The sequence below is a fragment of the Nipponia nippon genome, unplaced genomic scaffold (assembly GCF_047370975.1).
Source record: "Nipponia nippon isolate SJK-2023a ecotype South Korea unplaced genomic scaffold, ASM4737097v1 scaffold_4, whole genome shotgun sequence".
In the NCBI taxonomy this organism is placed as follows: Eukaryota; Metazoa; Chordata; class Aves; order Pelecaniformes; family Threskiornithidae; genus Nipponia; species Nipponia nippon.
Genome location: NW_028262358.1, coordinates 19,337,430 through 19,353,068, shown reverse-complemented (window position 1 = coordinate 19,353,068; position 15,639 = coordinate 19,337,430). Strand labels below are relative to the sequence as shown.

The window sequence follows — 15,639 nt, the reverse complement described above, 5'->3', positions numbered from 1 at the left end:
CTCCCTCTTGTCTGTGAGGCCAAATGCCCCATTCTGTTTCTTCTACGGTGCTGTTAAAATTTTTGGAGCCTAGTGTTTCTGAAGTTCTGTCATCGTGGAGGAAGAAAAAAGGGCTCAGATGAGAGAAGGAATCCATATCTAAATGCACTTAGCCATACGGTCTACCCAAAATGTACAAAAGCTTTCACATGTACTCAAAAAAACAGATCTTGGCCTCCTATCTGGATAAAACCAGAATTCACCTATTACAGTAAGCAATCCAGTCAAAAGAACAACAGTGGATATTTTGTTTTGTATTTTTGTTCTTTTTTTACCCCAAGAGACCTTGAAAACTGGGAAGGTGTTAGAAGTACATGCCGCTGTGTATTAGTCGTCCAGTGAAACTCCTTATCTGTGCAGTTCACCAGGATTTAAGTGCTTTTATCTGCTGGATCAGTACTTCATACATAATGCCGTAGAACAAAATGTAAAATAATCTGTAAATAAATTAACCTCTTGGGGTCAGCTGTACGTCAGCACTAGCTGCTTATACCACTTTATCAGCAGAGAGCTGCGCTCAGGATTGCTGAAGAAAATAGCTGGCCAGCTTGTGTGCAAGATGAAGGTGTGGGCAAAGGTACCTCATGCCACTGGTAGCTCAGGCAGGTTTCAATTGCTGTACAGTGTCCATAGCTTATTATTTGTGTATTAGTTTGATGACAGATACGTTTCTGGGCTTCTTACTATATCTCCTTGTGTTTTTTATTCTCGTCTCTCTGGCAGGGTTTATGCTTAACTCTTTTATTACTGGCTGTTTTTAAGAAAGCACTGCCTGCTCTTCCCATCTCCATCACCTTTGGCTTGGTCTTTTACTTCTCGACAGACAACCTCGTGCGACCGTTCATGGACACCCTGGCCTCCCACCAGCTGTATATTTAGAAGAAGTGGGAGTTTGAGGATTCTTTTTAAAGCTTTGCTGTGAAGTATGGTACACTGTTTGGAATAAGTCATAAAGTTTTACACTTAGTGCCATATATTTGTAAGGAAAACACTAACTCTGTGACATGATGTGTACTAAAAATCTAATAGTTACATGTTGAACTGAGATTTTTCACAGGACTCTTGGACTCCAGTGAAAAGCCTGGCTCACCGCTGATGTCAGAGCATTACTTTTATATTATTTGATGTGCACACTGGGTGTTGGGAGCACAGAAACCTGCATGTAGCATGGGACAGTGGAGAGGTGAGGGGTCTGATCTGTGCTTCCAGAAGCTAAGGTGTTTTAGCCCTGGAATTGCAGTCCAGTTTAACTGTACTCTAGAATTGCTAATGCTTCACTCTTTCAAAGTGTTGTGCAAACATGCAGCGCGAGCAAGTCGTACTTGTGATCAGAAAGCCGTAGCAGTCAGCATGCACAGAACAGAGCAGTGCGTGACACCTGGTCGTGAGCGTTGCAGAAGTGAGGCTGAGCTTCATAAGCTGGCCTCTGGGCAGACAACTTCTGTCGAAATTGCCCCAAATGCTTGTTTGTTCTGACCTTAGTGAGCCATGACGGATCTAAACAGAACGTCAGTGGTGGGATGTTTAAATATCAGGCTTCTGGTTCTGAGCGCGTCCACCGCTGCAGCTAACAGCTGAAGGCAGGGCTGCCTGTTCCAGCACATCAGATCCTCAGCGTGGGAAGACAGATACTTTTTCCTATCTCCTCCCAGCATTTTATCTTTTTGGAAATCTTCTTCTGGGTCCATACTGCAATTCTTAAACTACCATAAGGTGGAAATTACTGCACAACTCCAGTAAATCAGTTGACCTGTAACTTCTTATGTGTATTTCTGCTCTCATTTCTGTGCATTGTTGTAACCACTCCAAAGGAGGATTTACCTTCCCTTTATGAAGAGGTCCTCTTAAACTGATTGAGGCTTGGTTTGCCTAGTTTTTGGTACCATTTAAAGATTATTTTTTTTTAATCACAAATTTTAAAATAGCTATTTAAAGTCAAAGGGACTCTTTTGGAAATACCCTGTCATAGTTTGTATGAAAATATGGGGGTGCAAACTTTAATCTGCTCTTATATTACTCTACATAAGGCATCATTAATGCTAGGAATATTTACACAGCCTCAAGTGAGTTCATTAAAGAAAAAAAAAAATCACAGTGCTTGTTGCCAGTAAAAAATACAGTTCTGACTGAACTTTACTGTTTTCTCCACCTTTTAAAATAATTTTATTTCTACTCCAAGAGTCAGTTTTTTAGAAATAGCCAAGTTCTGTGATTTTTTTTTCTTTTTACTTCAGTGACTATTACGCAAACAAGCTCTGTTTTCTTTGACAGCTGATCAATGTCAGTGTTTCAAAGTGTAACATTATGCAATGTTTTGTGAATAATGCAATGTCATTGAGAGATGCAGAATTTCATCTCTGAAAATAGTTTTTAGATAAGGCTTTGAACTACGCATTTTTAAGGTAGTACTTTTTCCAATAGACTTGTTCAAGCTAATCTACTTTGATATTTAACAAGGACGTCACAGAGGTGATTCCAAGAAATTTTTAAAAAGCGTGTAAGGTTTTTTGAGTTATGTATTGTCTCAGTTTGGACAAGTAAGTAATTCTTGCTCTTTGTTTAGTTTTCTGTCCTCATTTCTTACATTTGCAATGTTTGGACTTAACAGCTGCAGAGAGAGTTAATTACTACTAAAAGTTATTTTGTTTGGAAACATAAATCACTAGAGCTCTGTCTGTTGATTTTTAAGGTTTATGTGAGAGTTGGTTTTTCTTTTTGTTTGTTTGTTTGGTTTTTTTTTAAACTAAAACCATTATGGGGCCAAATCAGAATACAGTCACTTGCAAACATGATTTTACTTTTTGCATTGCATGGTGTAGAGAGGATGTGAAATATTTATATGTACTAGAAGAAAAATCCTGCTTGGCTTCACAGGATTGTAGCATATTGTTAGAAACAATTTATTTCTATGAAAGCAGAGTTGATATTTGAAGGAAACTCGGGGAGGGGTACCTTCAAATATTGAAGGATCACTATTGGAGCTGGTGGTTTTCTGCAGATTTGTGCTTGCCAGAGATTGGCCTTCCACTGAGCAATTCTGCATAACTTATAAAAACTGTAATTTAAAAGGTAACTGAGCAACAGATTCTGTCAGTGCGACAAAATGTATTGTCCTGGTGAGTGATTAGGAGTATATCATGTATATACTGGAGTGGTTTTGATTGTGTAAAAGTTCATAGGTATTTACTACAAATATTTATATTCACTGTGTGTGTGTGTTTATGTGTGTATATACACACATGTGCACAAGTTTTAAAAAGATACTGAGTGATTTCTCATCTCATTTGACATTTTCACCTGTGCATAAAGTGAAGTTTTGTTTGTGATGTTAACATTGTGCAGCATGGCCTAAGAAGTGAAAATGGAGAGGGCAGGATTTACTCTACTCCCTAGTTGGCTACTACATGAGATACCGACTCAGTGACCTGGCAACTTGAATGAGCAAAGCATTTGTCTGTCTACTGTGTTCATTCACTGTTTTCAACTTGCTGCATGCTCTGCTGAACTGCCGTTTGTTTCACCCTGAAGAAATCCTAGTACTCCCACTGATGCGCATCCCTGAAAAAGCACAGCTCTCAGGTAGGCTGGGGTGACGCCTGTCTTGATGCAGGTGTCCCTCAACAGCCTGAAGTCCTATAGGAGGTGCCATGTGTTGGCATTTTCCTACGTGATCCCTGTCACACCCACTGCTCCTGTCCAGTCTAAAATTAGTGTCTCATTGCATCTAGTCTCACATGTGGCTTGGGCGTACACCAATCTCTAACATGTAAGACTGAACCCAAGGCCACAGACAAAAATGTAGTGGTAAGCCTGCCTAATGCAAACCCAGGCTTTTCACGGGAGGGAGATATGTGGCCTCCTTGCAGGACTTTGTGCCTTTCTTAGCAGCATGTGCAATTCAACCAGTTTAGCATTGTTACCTTCCGATCATGCAGTTGCTGCTTGTGCTTGTTGCTGTGTTTCCTCTTGCCACTTCATTGTTGCTTTTAGTTTTGATTGCTTCAGGGTTGTTTTGTTTCAAATGTCTACGGTGCAGCAAAGACTGGAGATGCATTCTGCCCGCAGAGAGTGCACGAGAAGCAGCACAGTCATAAAGAAAGTACAAGAAACAGGACACTCCTTGCAGAACCATGCAGTGCTTCCACAGCAGCTCTCATCGGATACTCAAGGTCTCATTCATAAAACCTAACTTCAGGCTCTTAAGGGAAGTCCCTCAGAAGGGAGTCAATTCGTGCTAGAAACATCATCTCCTTCTGGTTCACGGAGAGAAAAGGACACATTTGCAATATGAAGTGTCTCAGCAAGAGCTTTATAAACACTGCTGAAGCTGGGCCAATGAGGGTTAGTAGATACAGCAAGGTCACAGCACGCGTCTACCACAGTCAGGAAAAGGAGCAGTGATCTGTTCTCCCATACCTTCTTTGCACCAGTTGCTAGTGAAGTCTCCTCCATGGGGCAATGGGATGAAGTTAGATGGATCATCTCTCTGAGTAAATGGCACTCGCTGACAGGACTCTGGTGAAGAATAGCTCAAGGCCCACTGTCCTTGCAAAATTAAGTATTTGGAGGTCTCCCTGCTACTCCCAAACCAGTAAATTTCTCTGCTTTGTTCTTGCCTTCCTAGGTACTTCCAGTTAATCACACACGGTGTTTGCCTTCCTCTTCCTTGTAACTCAAATTGTGTTTTGGTTTAAATTGAATATAGTTATATTTCTTTATTGTTTCCCTCAGTCCCTGGTCTCTCTGTTTCTGCATTAGAGATGCTCTTTGGCAGCCACGGGAGGGCAGTAAGTCTATATGGAGAAGTACCAGCCATTTTAAAGTACTCTGCTGTGTGCCCCTTGTTTTTCACTGAGGCTGAAGGCCCTGGAGTCTCCCTCATGGCAGGGAGAAAGCAGGCACCCCACACCCCAGCACAGCTGCAGTTTTGGCACAGCAAGGGAGAGGCTTTGAGTGAGAGGGAGCTCGCACTGTACCAGAATCCATTTAAAACCAGCTGGTTTCAATGTGGTGCCACATTCAGCACTGCAGCTCTGGGTGAGGTGCTGCTGTCCATTACACACTGCATTTTGTTTGGGGGTCCTTCCCCCCCCCCCCCCTTTTTTTTCTTTTTAAAGCATTCAGCTCTAGTTTCAGTCCTACAAACCCCAAGCATAAGTCAGGGGCTCCTCCAGACATCACTAAATTAGATTTCCTTCGGAGCATCTTCAAGAAGCAAAAGAATAATTCTACTTACTGCTTTGTCATTCCTCTTCTCACTTGCAGTCTCCTGCTCTGTCCCAGCAGCTCTTGCTAATCTGGGAGGGGGAGGGAAGAGTACATTTCTGTCATTCCAGCTCTCGGCACTGGGGAATCTAGGGTTTAGCTAGATCATGTTGTCTGTGCTGTCAGGAGGACCAGGGGCTATCTAGTTTTCTTGAACTTGGTTGCATTATAAGAAAGCAGCCTGGACAAATGCGGTATCTTTGCCAGAATTTCTCCTACCACGCTATTCATACACCCCCTAACACACTGTTGCATCGCTCATTGAATTTATCCTTGCTTCCCCTGCCCCCAGTAAGGTAAAGCGATGTGAGCTGTTCCCATTCTACAAATGGGAAACAGAGCAAGAGTAAGAGAGTAAATGCTGCGTTTAAGCCTGGTTACATCAGAAAGATCTGCCCGCATCAGATCAGGGCATCAAACATGATCACACAAGTCACCATCCTTCCTTTTGCTGCAGGTTTGCTATCACCTATCTTTTCCCACTCTAAATTCAAGACATTTGCCCTGGGCACTCAAGGAGTTAAGAGAATATGAACTGTTATCTTCTCCTTTGCGTGACCCATTTGTTTGACAGGTGCCCAGGAGCACAATTTGAGAGGTGGCAGTGCTCAGCCCTATTTATGGCTCAGTATTAAAAAGATATAAATAAATAGATACTTTGAAGTGGAACTAGCTAAACTCCTTGATATAGAAACCTGAGACAGGTACAGGGCCAAGTAGTTGGAATGGAAGTCTTCCAAAACTGGGAACTGTTTGAGTCCTATCAAACGCAGCCTGAACTAAGTGACAGCTCCCGAGGCCAGCTCGGGGTTAGGTCTGTGCAGAAATGAACGGTGTGAAGCCTGGCACTCCCAAACGGCCTTGCAGGGCCTGAAGAATCAGAAGGGGGCAGAGCAGGGAAAGCATTAAGCCTATTTTCTCCTACATCATTGGTTTCTATGATTTCAGTGAGGGCTTGCTCACCCCAGTATAAAATGTAACTCCACAGCTAATTTGCATTGAAGCAGAGTAGGAACAGTGTAAAAAGTGTGTGAGAGCAAGCGTGGAAAACTCCTCCAACCTTTCAACTTACGCCATGCCATCCTCAATCTTTACAAACCTAAATATAAGCAATTGCAGTTCTCCCTGACTTGGTAGAGCTGCATCTATTTATGAAAGAACCTGAGTCTTCCTTCAAAACTGGTGTCAGGCAAGCAAGATCTCTGGAGCTGAAGGTAGGTATTCAGGATTATTTTTAAAGCTACCTATCCACAGCTTTGATATACCAGCAGTCACTAGTAATAAAATGCCAGTAGTGTTAACAATTAGTCCAACAGGAACTTCTTACCCCTTCATCATGCCAGGTAACACATGACCTCTCCAAATACAGCCTTTGTAATATTCTGGGAAGTTCAAATTTGAGCTATTTTTGTTCTCCAAATATTGTGCTAATAGTTAGTCTTCCAGCACTGTTATGTGCAGTTTCCAAGAGGCATGAAAACTATTTGACTTTCTTCCTTAATAAGGAAAAAAAAAAAAAATCTGATTTCTGTCCCTGTGTGATTTGGGTGGGCAAGCTAAGAACTGAAATGGCAAACAGATTGAATGATTTCAAACAATTCATCGTGCTGCCAATCCAAACTCTGGGTTGTGCAGAAAACTAACAGGGAATAGAAATCCAGCAAATGCACTTGGCTATAGAGGCTGTGGCTGGTCAGCCTAGGGAAGAATACAAGATTAGAAAAACCAAAACATACCTGAGGCATGGCTTAGATTTACGAAAGAGGAGTGGGGTGCTGCCTGTTACGGCAGTCTTTAAGACTTAAACAGGATGGGAAAATGAGGGCTAGCAGGGGACATAAAGCCACACCAAAGGCACTTAGCATGCAAAGGGTCAGGTCGCCTTTCTTGCTACCACTGAGCGTGTGTGTGCTTTTCAGTGCCATCATGAAACAGGAGTGCTGCTGCACCTAACAGGGAGAACATCCTTCTTTGAGGAAAGGAACCATGTTTCCTATGCTTTGAAAGCAGGCCAAAAGTAAAACTGCAGGGACAGTTGTTGAAGTCCATGGAGCGGATGGCATAGGATGCAGTCACTGTCCGGGCTTCATCATTAGACACTGTATCCAGTGGGATTGCTGTAGGAAAGGGACATCTTTGTGCTCCCACCCTGGGCTCCTCCAGGCTAGAAATCTTGGAAGCGTCTGGGAGTTGATGGGAGAGTGAACCTGCACTGCTGGTTCTTGGCACCGCTGTGCCTGAAGGCAAGCTCTCCTCCCTGCGCACAGCTACAGAGCACGCTGGAAGTACTCTGCTGGGCTTCCACTGAGGCTTTCCAAGCACTTCTTTAGCAGTCAGGCTTCAAGAGCCCAAGGGAGCAGAAGAATGCCATTAGCCCTGTTTTACAGATAGGAGTTGAATAATCTGCTCAGGGTCAAATGAAGGGCTTAACCTGGATGCCTGGACCATCTCTCGATCAGTCATTCCTTCCAGAGGCTTGTATGAACTGCTGGCATCTCCCTCTTAGCTGCACCCAGATACGTGTCAGTCGGGATACCCTGCCACCGATCGATCTCCCTCTCCAGGTACGCAGACACAGATGTAGAGACTAGAGGTCAGATTATGCAGTCCTTTTCAACTGACCTCAGGAATCGGATCGATAGGCTCAGCAGAGCAGAAAAAGGGTCAGTCAGCATGCAAACGTAGCAGTGATTCCGCTTTCCCCCTAGACTGACCGCTAGCAGCAAATTGTCGGGTCTGTCTGCGAATCCCCTTCAGGCAAGTGGATGGAGCTTAAAGTTTGTCCGTTTGCCACACAGGCACTCAGAAAAGCCCCGCAGCTGTCCCTGTCTCGCTCCCACACCTTGCTGCGTATTGGAACAGCAAGGCAAGGCGCCAGGAAGCCAGAACAAGGACCAGCTCTCAGGGCAGCGAAAGAAAACACGTCTTGGGGACGATTCCACGCTGGGGCAAAGTGGCTCACTGCTCTCCGGCTCTGTGACACATGGCAATGCCGTGCCAAAAGCTGAGGGCAATGGCTGAGTCTGGCAACACACTTCACCATTAGCCAGCAGAGCAGCCTCCGATGACTAGTGTTAATTCTTAGTTCCAGTAAAGTGTTCAGAAATAGCCCTGTTTCTCCCATATTCTCTGGCTCCAGCTTGCCTTCCTGTTTAGAACGCAAACTGTTCCAGATAACCCTTCTGTCCATTGTAAAAAGCTCTTTAGAGTGGCTAAATGCAGGCAAAGGACTGGCTTCTGTTTGCCTAGCTTCAAAATTAATTTGCCATGTTTACTCAGGGGGTGAATGGCTTCACTGGTTATCATCTGTAAAGTGAATCCTGGCTGGAAGCTGCAAAGACCCGAGCCTTTCCACTATGCCTGTGCAGGATCGATTGAGGTACATGTAATCAATCAGGTGGCAAGAGGAGAGAGCAAAGCACTCGACAAACTATGCAAGCAAACGCAATTTACAATGAGCAGAAACAACTGATCTGTCTAGCCTAGAGATAAAGAAGAATTACAGACTGGATAATGTTTAACCAAGTCTCACAGATTTGGGGCGATAGAGAAGTACCATATTCTTGAGGCACACAGCTGCTAATCAGACTGCTGCACTCTTTTCAACTTCATCCCATCCAAAACGGCTTTGCTCGATACCTGTAAAAAGCACTGTTGTGCAACAGAATTTGAACAGGCAAGCATGATACTGTGAATGTTTTACTACATTAACTGCTAAGGTGGCAGGGGCAAGGTGCCTGTCCTTGCCCTACCCTGTCCCACACGCTATCCAAAAAGACAAGGGCTGGTATCACTTTCTTCCATTTAGTGCTTCTATCTGCAGCCTCTCCACCTGGCACTGTCCTTCTCTCAACGTACTCCACCCCTACGGGCTTGTCTCCAATTTTCCAAAGCACCCGGTACCCTCTTGGCACCCATGTGGCAAAGTTTGGAGGGAGCGGTGGGTGGCATGAGCCACAGCCGAGCGTGGCGTGGCGCCGTATGCGTGGCATGCTGCACAGCTTTATCTGGCAGTCCTCTGTCAGTGATGAATATGTCTGTAGCTTGGGCTTGTTCTGGCTTGTTACCACCTCGTCTAGAGAATAACACCTAGTTTTGTTTTCTTTCGTAACCTAAAGAGAGAAAAAAAATCCATGTACCTATATGTAAATTTCCAGTTTGTGCGAACACATTTGCAGCGCTTCTTTTCCCCCAGTGGGAGAGAAAATCATGTTTTCCAGCCCGCTGAGCATCTGCGTGTGGATGGCAGGGGCAAACCCTGGTGAAAGATAATGAGGCTGTGATCTGCCTCACGTCCCTGAGAAGAGAAATCCAGGCAGGCACCCTCTAAAATGCCTGAAGAGTAGACTGGCTGCTTTTTCCCCAAATAATTATTAGCGATAACCCCAGCATCGGTGGGCCTGTGCCCACCTCCTGTTAAGGGTTCATACTGTAGAGTCAATGCCCTGGAGCTATATAGTACGAGCCACAAATACCCTGTCAAGAGCCACTGCAGTCTGTTCTGGATAGATAATAGCAGAAGACAAGAAATGCTCGAGTCTTAAGCTTTTCTACCAACGCTGGCCTCCCAGGCCTGTGTTGGTCTCTTCCCTGCAGACCCACGGAGATAATAAATCACCTCTGTGGTCTGACACCCTTCACCTTTCCTTCCCCAAAGTGGCCCCTCTCTGGGCGATGCAGAATGGGTGAGCGGTGTGAGCAGAGGCGCCGAGAGGTGCTTTCTCAGCAAGGCAAAACCTAGGCGGCAAAGGGAAGGTTTCTGTGTCTTCTTCCCCCTCCTTTTTTTCAGCTAGGGGACAAGGCAGCCCTGCAGTGGTCCTCTCCCCTCTACAAACATGACGGCCACCCCTGCCCACCCCCTCCCAGCCAGGGGGCTCGGGGCCCTCCAGCAGCCCCACTGGTGCGCCCTGCTCTCGCCAGCTGTGCAGAGCAAGGCTGCTCACTGAGAAAGTGGGAGGGGAAACTCGTGAAATACCCATCCCGCTCCCTGCACTGTGTCTTCCCCTTGGACAGAAAACATTTGTCTCAAGAACTGCCACACTGGCTCCTTCTGACAGCACTAAATCATCTTAAAAATAAAGTGCTCACTCACTAAATTAAATTGAGCCTTATCTCCTTCCCTTTGCAGTGAGGGGAGAGAGAAAGAAAGAAGTGCAAAGAACGCCTGAATGCTTTGGAATGAAAATACACAGTTCAGGAATCAGAGAAGTCCCAAGTGTTACAAAAATAGCTCATCGTTTGGACTATGATGATAGTGGACGTGCATCTACCACTGACTGAGTCAGAGAGATCTCTTTACAAGGCTGTTGCTCTCATTCTTGGCCATAAAGCCATGTAAATAACATATGGTACAAACAACGTCACTGAAACCTGCCAAAGTTTTGAAATACCTGCAGTTAACTACTAAAACCAAGCCACCTGTCCAGTGACTTCTCCTTGAGCTGTTCCAGTTCATCATCCCTATATTATTATAATATGTTGATGGAACACCATAAATCTGTGTAGTCAGATAAGACATTCCTCCTGCTCTGAAGAAATTACCCTCTAAAGAACATGAGTGAACACAAGGCAAAATTCCTCAAGAGGTAGTTTATCTGCGCGTCAACGGTTGCTTGGAGAAGAAGACAGGGAAGCATTTCCAGAGCAGCTTTTGCTTTGTGGTTAGCTGTGCGAACATGGGAGAAGGATGGTGACGTATATTTTATTGTGGTCAGAGAAACAGCTTGGGCCTGTCCTATGCAAGAGGATTTCTGAGTGTTCTCTGAATAGCCTGGATACTTGTCAACATAATGACATGACCAATAGCTGCGTAATTGAGACTCCATTAACTTTTTTTCTGCAGGTTAGTTGTCTGCCGACCAATTTCGTGTTGCAATGGAGCCCTTCTTACTGCAGGGCCCAAAGATCCTTCCAGGCTCAGGTTCCCTAACTTTTTTTGTTTGTAGAAGTTTAGCCACTCTGGCCTGTTCCTTTCCCTGTTCTTCTCTGGGAACTTGGCCCACTTTGTACGAGGCTTTAGAGAAGCCAGCTTTCACCGAGTTCTTCAAAGCAGTCAGCACCAGAACTGCCAGAGCTTTCCTTGGGTGCTGCCTGGCACCCAGCAAGCGGCGAGCTGCTGGGTGGTGAGCGAACAGATGCCTCTCAGAAAAAGGCAAAAACGGGAGGAGGAAAGCAACCCCCCCCAAAGGCTGACATCGACCCTGCTGGAAGTCACAGTACAAGAGCCCTGGACTCGCTCTTCCCGGTGCCGTTCTTGCTGCTTCTACCCCAGACCCGCAGCAGAGCTGTTTATGCACCTCATGAAATTGCATCATCACGCCGTTCCTTATGTCAGTATCAACAGGCAATACGAGGTAAAGATATGATGGCATGGCTAAAGCATCTGCTACGGAGTCAGGACTTCCAGCTGCTAAATCAAGCTTTCCCACTGACCTTGGGGAAGGTACTGACCCCTCTCTGACTTGCAAAATCAGGATATTTGGATAATTAAATAATCTTCAACAAACCATTTTAACATCTGTAGAGAGAAGACTCTGGGGAAGCGTGACTCATTATTAGTTATAATTTAAATTTATTATAATTTCTATTATATTTATATATTACGAAGACAGATATATCCTTATAGAATTTATATCTGTATTGTAATTTACATTCTTATAATAAAATTTATCATACTTTTGTTATAATTTAATGATTGATTTATATAATCCTCATAGGTATAAGATTCTTGCCAGAAATGCTCACGTTTCTGGATAAGGCAGCAAATATGTCGAAATTTGACTGAATATAACACTACTGAACAAGATGCGAGAAGCAAATGACAGTTGTAGTGCCAAAGATGTGTTGTGGCTGATTTCTGAATAATGTTCACTTCTTGTTCTTATAGATAATCAAGAGACTCCTCAAAATCTGGGAACTTGCTTTTTCACAGGACTGCTCTGGCTTGCTCTGTAAATTTAGATCTGCATTGCACACATCTGCAAAAGAACGCAGGCATATAGCACAAAAATTACATGCCATTTAGACACTGAAGTAAAAACTTTTAACCTGCAACAACCTCATTCTGCTGTCACATCATACTGAGGCACTAAGGCATCAATGGGTGCCAACGTTTAGGTTTTTATATAGAAGTTTCCTAGGTTTCTTCTCTCTACCCCACTTGGAAGTGCTTTACCTGGCAAGCGTTTGCATAGCACATTTAGCAGATCAACTCCTGCACAAACTCCGACAGTTGATTCGAAGCATGGATGAAGCAGGTGTCCCTGCTGTTTTACCTGCAGTCCTTTGGCGGAGGGCACAAGGCCAGAATGGGGTGGCCTGGGCTGATCCCCACAGGATTCACATCCATGTCTCCCGCCTCTGAACAAGGCACAGTTTGCACAAGACCAGACCGTAAATTTGTCTGGGATTTGGAAGGGATGGAGGAGTGCTCTGTTCTCGTTTCCTCTTGCTGAGCTTTCCCATTGTGCACAGCATAATAATAAACAATAAGAATACGAATAATGCTGGAGAGAAGGCAAGAGCACGCATAACGATTAGGGTCCCGATGTGAGGGTGGAGTGCTGTAAGTCTTCACAAGCAGAGAGGGAACCTGAATTTGGACCTCCCAAAGCCCACGGGAACTGCCAACCGATGAGGCTGTTACATAAACCACGGGGAGCCTTTCTGAAGAAAAGGATGACTCCCTGGTCTCTTTTTGAAGTACAGCACTCTGCCCCTTCTTTTTTCCAGGGTTCAGGGCTGTAAATATCATAACTGGTAGCACTACACCAATCCCAAATATTGACAGTATTTTTTCTCTTTTACCATTTTTCTCCAGTTTCCAGGGAGATCTTGCATGGTTTCTGTCGTGCAACAATTCTCCCAGTGCTTTACATATACCATGTTAGACTTTTTATTTAGAATTGTGGACACAGTCGGGCAACCATCCCCACAAAAGTTAGCCTCTGGATTCTGGATTGTGAGTCCTGGCCCTCCTGCCCCTGTTCCCCTCAAGAACTAAAAAGTAACAAAAAAGGACATATAGTATCTGCTCCCCGCAGCTTCCCTCCAGCTTTCAATCCTAACTCTTCGCATTCCAAATCCAGTGGGAAAACAGACACTTCTCTCTTTAGTCTAAGTATAGAAAGAGCTAGCCTTGCACTCCACTTCAAGGGGTCTTTTAAGGCTGCAGAAAGCCTGGCAACAGAAGGTGTGATGCAAATTGAACAGCAGCGGCAGAAGTACCCAATGGTTTACCACGTGCGAATAAAGGGAACCAGCCAGGCCTGTCTTTGAAAGATGGGGAGAGCTTTATCCTTTGCTTGTACTGCCTACATCTCCAACTATGACAGCGTGCCCATGCAGTTCTCCGTGCTCAGCACAGTGAGTAAGACATATTTCACAATTAATGCCGAGCTGACGCAAGCAAAGTGATGTTACACAGAAACTTAGAACTGACATCGAAATTCAGTACAGGAGTAGATAAAAGAGCGTCCTTGGAAAAGACATCTGAAACAGATCTCTTTCCAGATGAGGGTAAAGATGATCTTTCCTTCCTTTAGAGAAAATAGCATGGAACTAACCACAAACAGAACAGTTAATTCATACGCATTTCTGGAAGCGTCAGCATTGAAGTTAAGAAACCTAGGCATTTTTTTGACAAATATTTTCAAGGCTGGTATCTTATTGCAGCCATGTTTTTGCCTCATCTAACACAACCAGTCTCCATCCCATTCTCAAACATGAAAGTGTCATGTTTGGCCTTTCCGTTTCAGATATATTGTGTCTATGCACAGTGTGTAGAGCAATTAAGTCAATAAAGTGTCTTCCCCAGGGAACTGTTTTTTTAACCTTTCAAGTTCAAATCTAGTACTTTCTAGTATTGACTGAAGCTTGCTTCCAATTCAGATAATGTCTGGATGATGAGTTTTGCTGAATTTATTTGTAGCTGTCTGTTCAGTGCCTAGCAGAGACCTCCCCGTGGCTTACCTGGGAAGCTGAGCGGGGCTTGAGTGGGAAGCATATCTTTTTATTTTTTCAAAAAAACATGAAGGAATATATGTAATATTTGAACAATATTTTGTGTGTTCATAAATACCAGCCAAATAACCTTTAGTATGAGCAGCTGGAGATAAGGGATACAATTATCCCCTCTACAGAGGGGGGGAAGTTTGGCACTAGGAGGTTGGCAGTAATATTCACGAACGGGCTGCGTAGAGTTAAACCCCTATGCACGCTTATAGCAGACCATTTATCCAGTTTCCTTTTGCACAAATCCACAGCACCCGCAACTCCTACTAACTTTGATATAGGTCCTTCAGCACGGATTTAAGTGCTCGATTCAAGCTACTAGTTAGCTGAAAAGGTTGGCCAAAGCAAGCAACTGACAACGCTGAAATTAAAGCTCGGGGCTGTTTGTTGGTCACTCCTATAAGTTATGCTACGACTAGAGGAGAATTATGAATCCTGGTTGTTTTACGAATAAATGAACTATTTAATCGCCAGATCTCATCCAAATATACGTCCGCACTAATGCCGCCATGTGGGAAACGCACCATAAAGAATGTATTGTTGTTTTTCAGACAGGGAAGTTGCTGACAGAGACAGGCGCTTACCAGAGCATCCAGAAAAGCACAGAGCTAGCTGTCACTGTTAGCCCCTTGCAGCATCCGTGAGACGCCGCACCGCTGCAATCAACCTGTAGGAAACAACGCGCTGTTTTTATTATTTCCAGCGCGTATACGAGCGTGCTTTCCAACACACGCGTGAGCAGCATCAACCGCGATTTTAAGCCAACGCCTTGAAAAATCACACCGGCATCCACGTCCAGAGAGGTTTCTCGGCCGTGGAGCGCCACAAAATGGAGTTGCTCCCTCCGCCTGGCGCCTGCCAGGCACAGGGCTCCGGTGCACCTCCTCGTACGCGTCAACGTCCCGGGGGGCTGGCGGGACTGCCCGACCGGTGGCACCCCCCGGGCCCTCCCGGGGCGCGGGGTACGAGCGCCGCCCGCCCGCCTCCTTTCCCGCCGAGGGACCGACCTCCCCCGCCCGGCGCCAGGCCGCCCCGCCGGCCGGGCCCGCGGCGAGGCGCCGCCGCCCTGACTGACACCCCCGCGCGGCGGGCCGGTCCGCACGCCCGGAGGCGGCTGACAGGCGGCGGCAGCGGCGGGTCCCCGAGCGCCTCCCCGCGAGGCCGGCGGGTCCCCGCGCGCCTCCCCGCCCGCGCCGCACGCACCGCACGCCTCGCGCGGCCCGGCCGCCCCCCGCCCCTCCCGCCCCGCCGCCGCCGCCGCCGCCGCCGCCGCACGCAGCTCACGGGCCTCACGTCCCCCTGCAGCCACCACGCGCGCCCCGC

At 45.7% G+C, this 15,639-nt stretch overlaps 1 protein-coding gene and 1 long non-coding RNA gene across 7 annotated transcripts in view; one reads left to right on the top strand and one right to left on the bottom strand.

Moving 5' to 3' along the window:
• PSEN2 (presenilin 2) overlaps window positions 1-11,871 on the top strand; it is a 27,525-nt gene extending 15,654 nt beyond the window's left edge. For 4 of the 5 annotated variants that reach the window (XM_087774803.1, XM_087774805.1, XM_087774804.1 and 1 more), the window contains one exon: window positions 763-4,769. In XM_087774803.1, coding sequence (XP_087630929.1) covers window positions 763-918 — 156 coding nt within the window. In that variant the 3' untranslated portion in view covers window positions 919-4,769. Of the gene's footprint in view, window positions 1-762; window positions 4,770-10,432 lie in introns of those variants that run through there. The other variant, XM_087774808.1, reaches the window with a different exon arrangement.
• LOC148053177 (uncharacterized) overlaps window positions 1-15,639 on the bottom strand; it is a 26,915-nt gene extending 11,276 nt beyond the window's left edge. Inside the window, exons 1-3 of one of the 2 annotated variants that reach the window (XR_015708221.1) lie at window positions 15,605-15,639; window positions 14,901-14,983; window positions 5,276-5,336 (exon numbers count right to left, since the gene is read on the bottom strand). This is a non-coding gene — a long non-coding RNA (uncharacterized LOC148053177). Of the gene's footprint in view, window positions 1-5,275; window positions 5,337-14,900; window positions 14,984-15,600 lie in introns of both variants that reach the window. The other variant, XR_015708222.1, reaches the window with a different exon arrangement.